This window comes from Triticum aestivum, chromosome 3D (genome assembly GCF_018294505.1).
Source record: "Triticum aestivum cultivar Chinese Spring chromosome 3D, IWGSC CS RefSeq v2.1, whole genome shotgun sequence".
Taxonomy (NCBI): Eukaryota; Viridiplantae; Streptophyta; class Magnoliopsida; order Poales; family Poaceae; genus Triticum; species Triticum aestivum.
In genome coordinates, this window is record NC_057802.1 from 91682255 (window position 1) to 91691842 (window position 9588).

General features: G+C 43.5%; 1 protein-coding gene across 1 annotated transcript; it reads right to left on the reverse strand.

Moving 5' to 3' along the window:
* Positions 1-7010: 7010 nt before the first annotated feature.
* Positions 7011-8228, reverse strand: LOC123074224 (uncharacterized). The gene is made up of 2 exons (XM_044497119.1): positions 7604-8228; positions 7011-7516 (listed from the first exon to the last, which is right to left on the reverse strand). The coding sequence occupies exons 1-2, from the start codon at positions 8117-8119 to the stop codon at positions 7409-7411; spliced, it is 624 nt and encodes a 207-aa protein (XP_044353054.1). The 5' UTR covers positions 8120-8228; the 3' UTR covers positions 7011-7408.
* Between the last annotated feature and the right edge of the window lie 1360 nt (positions 8229-9588).

Genomic DNA, 9588 nt, shown 5'->3' on the forward strand with positions numbered 1-9588 from the left:
ATCGTGCACAAACAAAGCTTGGTTTCCAAGGTTTTAAAATTTTTCTAATTTTTTTTGAATTTATAATGACCTCTAGACTGACTGGTCAAAACATCGGTCTATACCTCAAGGGGACATTGTAAAGTATTATTTTTCCAAATATTCTTTCATATCCATGTTTGGCACATGTGGTTCACCATGTACAAGAAAATTTGGGTGATTTGGAGGTGGTGGAAAAAATCACGTATGTTCAAAAACTGGCTTAAGTTACACCAAATGGCTCCTCCGGAATGCGATGATTTTTTCGACCACCTCCAAATCACCTCAATTTTGGCATACATGATCTCTTGCACAAATAAAGCTAGTTTTCCAAGGTATTAATTTTTTTTAATATTTTTTTAATTTATAATGCCCTCTAGACTGACTGGTCAAAACATCGGTCTATACCTCAAGGGGGCATTGTAAAGTATTATTTTTTTCAAATTTTCTTTCATAGCCATGTTTGGCACATGTGGGTCACCATGTAAAGAAAATTTGGGTGATTTGGAGGTGGTGGAAAAAATCACGTATGTTCAAAAACTGGCTTAAGTAGACCAAATGGCCCCTCCGGAATGCGATGATTTTTTCGACCACCTCCAAATCACCTCAAATTTGGCACACATGATATCTTGCACAAACAAAGCTTGGTTTCCAAGGTTTTAATTTTTTTAATTTTTTTTGAATTTATAATGACCTCTAGACTGACTGGTCAAAACATCGGTCTATACCTCAAGGGGGCATTGTAAAGTATTGTTTTTCCAAATTTTCTTTCATAGCCATGATTGGCACATGTGGGTCACCATGTTCAAGAAAATTTGGGTGATTTGGAGGTGGTGGGAAAAATCACATTTGTTCAAAAACTGGCTTAAGTTAGACCAAATGGCCCCTCTGGAATGCGGTCATTTTTTCGACCACCTCCAAATCACCTCAACTTTGGCACACATGATCTCTTGCACAAACAAAGGTAGGTTTCCAAGGTTTTATATTTTTTTGAATTTTTTATTAATTTATAATGCCCTCTAGACTGACTGGTCAAAACATCAGCCTATACCTCAGGGGGGCATTGTAAAGTATTGTTTTTCCAAATTTTCTTTCATAGGCATGATTGGCAAATATGGGTCACCATGTTCAAGAAATTTTGGGTGATTTGGAGGTGGTGGGAAAAATCACATTTGTTCAAAAACTGGCTTAAGTTAGACCAAATGGCCCCTCCGGAATGCGGTCATTTTTTCGACCACCTCCAAATCACCTCAACTTTGGCACACATGATCTCTTGCACAAACAAAGGTAGGTTTCCAAGGTTTTATATTTTTTTGAATTGTTTATTAATTTATAATGCCCTCTAGACTGACTGGTCAAAACATCAGCCTATACCTCAGGGGGGCATTGTAAAATATTCTTTTTCCAAAATTTCTTTCATAGGCATGTTTGGCACATGTGGGTCACCATGTGCAAAAAAAATTGGGTGATTTTGAGGTGGTGGGAAAATCACATTTGTTCAAAACTGGCTTAAGTTAGACCAAATGGCCCCTCCGGAATGCGGTCATTTTCTCGACCACCTCCAAATCACCTCAATTTTGGCACACATGATATCTTGCACAAACAAAGCTAGGTTTTCAAGGTTTTATATTTTTTGAAATTTATATTAATTTATAATGCCCTCTAGACTGGCTGGTCAAAACATCGGTCTATACCTCAGGGGGGCATTGTAAAATATTCTTTTTCCAAAATTTCTTTGAAATTTCTAATGCCCTCTTATATTTTTATGCCTTTTTTTTGAAATTTATAATGCCCTCTTATATTTTATTTCTATTTTTTGAATTTTTTAATTTATAATGCCCTCTTATATTTGTTTATTTTTTAATGCCCTCTTATATTTGTTTATTTTTTAATGCCCTCTTATTTTTTTGAATTTTTTTTATTTATAAAGTTAGGTTTCCAAGATGGCTAGGCTGGCCCATGCTTTTCCTTTTGTTTATTTTTTCCCTTTTCCTTCAGTTTACATAAAAATTACCTGAGCACTCAAAAAATAACATAAAAATTACATGACCCCTCAAATAATAACATACCAAAAATTCAAAAGGTATTTTTATCAAACACATCTTTTTGAATATTTATATTTTCTTTTCTTATAAATAAGTGACATTTTCAAAATTCTAATAAGTAGGGTAATATAACTTTATTAAAAAATAAAGTAGATCTTATTTCAAATTCCTTTTTTTGCACACATTATTTTTAACTAGTATTACATTACTCTTCTAAATTTACATTTAATTCCTTCACACTTTGATGATGGAATATTTGCTCTGTTATTGCAACATTGGTTCAAATGATGGAACATTTGATCTTTTTGCTTATTCAAATTATGCATTGATGGAATGTGTGAGGATGAACAATTATCAGTAACTTTACGAAACCCCATGTACTATAATTCATGACAGCCAATTTGGAACATTGCCAGATTCAATATTTGGTATAATTGGCACATGCGCACAGCATGTTGCACTTGCCCACAGCATAGACAAGTGTTGCAGCATGTCTGAAGCAACACTGAAGCGCCATTTGTGATCATTGCACCATCGAAACAACAAGTAAACATGAAGGAAGCATTCACCACCAATAAAGTTAAGGCCACACATATATAGATAGCATTCTAGGTTACCACCACAGGTACCAGGCAGTTCACAACAGATCCAATTCAGACACACAATACATTACATTACATTACATTAATAGAGGTAGTTTCCAACCAGTACAGACCCAGATGCAGCTTTCCAAAAGTAAAACATCATCAAATATACTGATGATGAGTACGGCTTCCAGCTTCTGATGATCAGCATGATGTAGGACTAGAGGTTAGGGTTTCTCAGGACCTTCAGGAGGGCAGAATGCTCAGCCCTGATCTTGTACTCATCACTGGAGATCGATGTAGCCCGGCAATGTTCCATCAGATGCTCCAATAACCCAGACCTGGGCTTGGGCTTGCTGCAGAAGGGGCAGCGGTACTTTTCCGTCCTCCAGTTGTGGTACATACCAGGTCCTTGGGCCCTGATCTTCAACACCACCTTCTCTTCAAACGACTCGACGTTCCCCTCGACCACATCATCTCCAGATTCATACTGCACACATTAATGACTGACATTAATACATTATGCATTCAAATACTATAAACACGTAATACTAACTCAATGCACAAATAACATTTCAACTAGGCCTTACCTCATACGGCTCATCTTCATCAGAGTCATATGGGTAGAACCCAGTCTTGTCCCACTTCCTCTTGTTGCCCACAAGATCCTCTTCCTCCTGCTATATTGTCAAACAAGCACATCAATTACAATGAATTGAATTGCAGTTCAAAGAATGTCATTACAGACAAAATTGTGAATGTGAACCACATTGGTATGTTGCAAGTGACCAAATGCTTTCCTTATAAATACAGAATCTAAGCAATCAATCAACAGACAAATGCTTTCCTTCATAAATGCTAATGAAAATCCAAGCTGGATTCTTGACATTCCCTGGATTAACCCAACACTTTTCTTTTGAGGGAATCCCCCCCCCCACACTACTTAATGGAAACATATAGTATATTTTGTTGCTAGGATCCTGCCTTGGAATGTTTACTTCATAGTTATACAATGGTGACATCCTAGCTGCATATTTTTGTAATTCATCATAAGTATTTGCACAAGAGGAAAATCTCTGGCCAGGTTAATTTTATGAGGCTGGACAATAGGCCTGCCTACAACATTTGGTTTATAAAATTTTGGGCAAGGACAATATTTCAAGACCATGTTGCTGTTTTTGAGGCCACCCTTCTGCAATTGTAAAGTGAGTTATCTCTTAGCCCCCTAAATATAAAATTACATCCATTGCTACTAATTACAGAAGCCAACTACAAATTTTAATATGCACAAATTACTGTTTTTGGGATAATGCAGCAAAGCTCCTACACATATTAACATAATGCAGTAGTTAATTAGGTACAACTTCAACTATAAATGCATACATCTCCAACAAACATCTAAAATTTCATTACTTACCTAAACAACAACAAATTATACTATAGATGAATCTTGTATCATCTAAACCAATTCATTGGCACATCAAAATTAATGCATTCCAAATCAAATATGTTTCCATCCAGTATCATTGAACCACAGATCAAATCAAATAATCATATATGTCTGCAGCATTGAACTACAGATCTAATAATCATATGACGTCTATCTGACCTTAAATTCCCCCTTAAATAAGGTATTCAACCTCATACTAATTAAAATCTAACAAGCAAAAATTCCACTACTAACCACTGAAAAAACCCCAAGGTGCTTTTATCTCTGAAGCAACGGCATTGGAGAGGATGTTCAATGCTGTAAATATCTCTGAAGCAACGGCAAAATTCCACTACTAACCCAAACTAAATAAGCATAGACTGCCCCTTCCCCTCTCCTTCAGAAGCCCCAATCCAACACAAACAAATCCAGCCCTTGAGAAGCTCTTTTTGATTAACATGACAACACCCATTACATGAGCACATCCTTCACTATATTTACAACCAAACTAATGCACCATCTAATCACCTCAGGTAGACATTTTCCAAAAACACAAGGACATGCACAACCCATCTCATAGCCTCTGCCTGACAGGCATCAATCAAGCATCAAAGAACTGCAACTATGACAACATGCATCAATCAAGCATCTAAGAATTGCAACTATGACAGGCATAATCCCTAGAACTAAGCATCCATTTAATTAATCATCAAGCCAAAGAACTAAAGCAGGCACCAACCCAAACCAATAGAGAAGTATATATTTGACTAATCCATCGTCTAATCCTCAAGCCAAACACCTAAAGAATTGCAAAAAATCCACTACTAATCTAATAAGCATATGAAAAAACCCCATCCCTCAATCCGGCTACTTCTAACCTAATCTAATAATCATATGAGGTCCACCATTCTTGCACGAATCAAATACACAAAAACCCTAATGCAGAGAAAACCCTACATCCAACAAATCTAACCAAAAAACCTTCTGGCCACAAACCCTACAATCTAAAAACTACCACATTAAAGTGATAAGCAGATACCTTCTGCTCCGCCTGCTCCTCGCCAGAGCCGGCCTCCACCTTCTCCACCTCGTGCGCCTCGCCAGAGCCCGCCTCCACCTTCTGCGCCTCGCCAGAGCCCACCTCCACCTTCTGCGCCTTGCCGGAGATCGCCAGAGCGGGCGCATCTGGCTGGACTGCGCCGCTGCAGCCCGCCCCCACCTTCTCCAGATCTGCAGCGGGGGGAGCACCGCGCTAGACGCCGGCACGTCCCCTCACAAAGGTGCCCGCAGCGACCTGTCGCGCCTGCTCCACCAGATCTGCGCCCCAATCGGGGCGCTCGCCTCCTGCGTCCGCCATGGCGATGGAGAGGATGCGGTGAGGGCGACGAGGAGGTTGGAGAGGAGAGGGAGTAGGGAGTGGGGAGTGGGGAGAGGGAGACGATGCGGCGGGGGGAAATGGTAGGCGATGCAGCCGGAGGTGGTTGCCGTCCACATTTATATGATGGGACGGTTTTGGAATCTACCCGTGACACGTGCTGCCCCACGCGCGGGCGACTCCACGCGTGCACGAAACGCCGCCATATACAAATACGTATACGGCCGGGCATACGATCTAACCGGGCCCGTACGGGCCTCCCAAGGCTCCTCGACGGCTATACGCGAGGACAACAAAGACGATCATGCCCCTCGTTATAAACCGTTTTTGGTTCATCCTGGCCGTCGATGTGTTTTTCCACCTCGCGTTCAGCCCAGGGGGGAGCACCGGAGCAGAATCGGTTCGAGGGAGCAATGAACGAAACGAATGACATACCATGACCCGCCATCACGACCACAGACTCCTCCTTTAGAAGTAGAGATGACCATCAAACTCTTCAAAGATATCATCCACAACGAGACTCGTCACTGTCTCTCCATCCAAGCATCATGGATTAACATTATCAACTGAAGAGCTAGCACCTCGGGATGTCGCAAAATTTAGTCTCTGCAAGATCCTCAGGATGTTGGACTCATCGCTAAAGCTGTTGGTGATGCAATTGTCTCTCTTTGTCATGCCATTTGTTGAAGCTAACATCACAAATGCAGATAGGCCCGGCCTAGCAAACTTGCGAGCAATATTATTTGCTTCTCTATTAAATTAATGTCTGAAACTTGAGATAGGAAATCACAAGCAGAATAATAACAATCATCAAAAGCTATCACCACCGCTTCCGCAGATCGTCCTCCATTCTTTATGGTGTCAACGACCACTAAATTATCACAGTTAATAATGAGTTAATTGCAATCCACCCTTTGCGCAAGGGAAATATCAAATTTGAGCGCCGAGGCTTCAGCCATGTTCGCACACCTCATTTTTTTTCAAATATACAATGTGTTTGAAAGAAGTTGATCATATCTCTAAAATATCTTAATCAAGCATAATAAAGCATTTGAAAAATGTTAAATGTGTATAGGAAAAATATTTTTTAAAACGGTAACGCAGGAAACAAAGAAAAACGCAGGAAAATAAAGAAAAACAACAAAGGGAAACAAAGAAAAACACATGAAACCAACGAAGACAGAAAAGGAAACAAAGAGAAAGCAAAGGAAAATAAAACGAATGGGTGTCACGGTAGTACATGTGCAATTATTTTCTTCGTTTTATTTTTTCCAAAGTGTGCTGAATAGCCATATACGTTATAATTGATCTAGGCAATTGCAATGTTTTATGCCTTTACCTCCATAAATTTCATCAAACATTCAAGTGAAAGGTCCATATGACTGCTTATATTGTCATAAATGTTACAATTGGTTTGCAGTTAGATTCCGGCGAAACACATCTCGTCCTTATGTTAGGTTAATTTAATCCAAACGAGATAGAAAACATTGTCATGACACAAGAAAGGGCCGACCAACTGCTGCGCAAAGGATGTATCCGGCGGGAAAGGAGTTGAGTACTTGTGTAAAAGTATCATTCGTATCGCATACAATGTGATACAAGGCCGGATCCTGTTCCCGGAGAGTGTCGTTTTGCTGTCACTAGTTCTTTCAAAAACAAATCTCAAAGGCATCCTTTATTACCAAGTACTATAATTAATTGCACTACTATATGGTGTGACCTGGAGAGAAGGATAGTTGGTGCGATTGAGACTTGTTAAAAATCATCTAATTAATGAAGAGACACCTGATGATATAACTCCTTGCCTTTATTCATAGTATGTGAGCCGTGAACCAGTGACCAACACAGGTTTCGTGGGTTCAAGAAGTGAGCTTCAGTCAAGGATGCCGAAGGCCACGAACCATATGACCAAAAGACACACATGCACGCACCACAAGGATGACACGGCGAGGACACTTCACCCTGCGGTTAAGGCCCTCGGACTCGGACTCGGAGTGTTCGTCCGAAGGAAGACGTCGGTGAGGACCGTCTTCGACTTGAGTGACGCCCTCAGTATCTGGAGACCCTGCAAACCCACAAACCACATCCAATAATTCACCTCCATCAAATTAGTTCAACTTAAAAAAAAGAGTATAGTTTCTTCGTGAATTACCTCGGTGTGGCCAACTTGGACATCCTTCCCGTGGAGACAGCTGATGTCCCTGATACCATATTTGTTGAGGCTGGTGATGAAATCGACGTTAGACCTGGGAGCAACCTCGAGGTCGTCCATGACCGTGTAGGTCACGCCCGCCCTCACAAAGCCGCCGGTGCTGGACGACCCCGCGTTGGTGAGCAGGGGAAGCCTGCCGCCGGCGGGCCTGAGCAGCGTGTCCTTGGCGGCCCTAGCGTCCCTGTGGCAGATGAAGTCGTCGGGGAGCTTCTCGACGCTGCCGTACAGGTTGCCGACGCAGCCTACCATGGGCATGGAGTTCCTCCGGAGCAGCTTGACGACCGTGCCGATCGGCAAGGTGAGGAAGGTGAGGAGGAAGTCGACGACGTCCTTGCCAGCCTCGGCGTACACCACGCGCCTGGGCGTGCCGCGTCTGTCCACCTCCACCAGCAGCTTCATGCTTAGGTTCGCCGAAGTGGAACCGGAGCTGCTCCCGGCGTGCCTTCTGGCGGCCATCTCGCTCGCACGGGTCAGGTGGTCTGCCGGGGGGATCCAGTACGAATTGAGCTTAGACAAGAGTGTATTTATAGTCTTATAGACGAGCACTGGGCTTCGCGCGACGCCGGCGTGCGAGCGCGAGCAATGGGAAAAGAAGACTAGGGGTACGTGCATCCGTTGGACGTAGATCACCCAGCGAAGATGAATCAGCCACTTGACGCGGGCGGCGCCTGCCTCTCCCAAAGTCATTACTGAGAGTGGCAGCAGCGAGTAGCGACACAAACGGCAGCTTTTGGAGAAGCTTCGCGTGGCCTTCCGATGTTACATCACGCGTCGAGTCGTTGCAGGTCCCGATCGTGCACAAGGAAGAAACGCGAGCCAAAGCGGGCGCCGGGCGTTTTTTCCTCGCAGGCATCGCACGGCTCCCTCGCCGGCGCCGGCACAACCACCAGCATGCGCAGTGCAGAGCTCATCAGTGCCGCTTGGCTGTGCAAGAATCTGTCGTTCCTCTCAACCTCAAGATGACAATTAATTTGTCAAATGAACACACAGCAATACGTGCACGACATGGCACACTAAGTTCCAGCTTTTGTCAGGTAAAGAGAGTGTGAGAGGAGAGATTGAGGTATAAGAGCATCTACAACCACAGATAAGCTAATTCGGTGCCCTATACGCCCACTTCAGTGTCCGCGGACTGGTCCTGCCAATGCCTACTGATGGATGTCGAAGCCAATTTACGGGCCAACGTTGGAAATGTCTTTACTTGCTACTTGTCATCAATTATCTTGCTATCACACTACCTACCCAAACTATTTTACAACATTTGCAGAGAAAACCTTGCGGAAAACCGCGTATCAATTTTTTCTGCTCCTCATTGGATTGGACACTCTTACTTATCGAAAAGCCTACAATTAATCATTTATACTTGTGGCTCATCAAACGCCAAGGCATCGCTATCGCCCCGTCGCACATGATCTGGGGTTTCCCCAGAGCCGGATCCATGAGGAAGGGGGTGCGGCAATGCCGCCAAAAAGGTCTACGACGTCCGCAACCGTCGCCATCACTGGTCACATGCTCAAGGCCGAGACAAGGTCTTTCACCCAAACTCCCAAACACCCAACCCGCACCGCCGTCAGCAAAGCCACCAAGTACCACCACCGAGACATCTCGCAGTCGAAGAAGCCTACCGCCGAAACAGCCAACCGCACCTTGCCGATGCTGCGGGCTGCCACTTACCTGCACCAGCCGCCTGATCTGTCAAGCACCGGTCGGAAGCCATGCCACCAGATGCAACACGAACCGCCGAGGCTTGCTGAGCACCATGCCGGTAGGTACCATAGGTGTGCGCCCGAGGCAACAAAAACCACCTCGGTCCTAGCCGCAACCAAGCTCCATACACGCATGTGCACCACGCACGCCCGACGACAGACGGAGACATCAAATCCGGCAGACACATACACCTCCTTGCTCCATCATCGCGAAGCAGC

Bases quoted from the DNA above. Each gene is read 5' to 3' on its own strand.
- LOC123074224 (XM_044497119.1), bottom strand. From the start codon at position 8,119: ATGGCCGCCAGAAGGCACGCCGGGAGCAGCTCCGGTTCCACTTCGGCG. The intron at 7,517-7,603 runs GTAATTCACGAA...GTGGGTTTGCAG, and splicing joins TCCAAGTTGGCCACACCGAG to GGTCTCCAGATACTGAGGGC.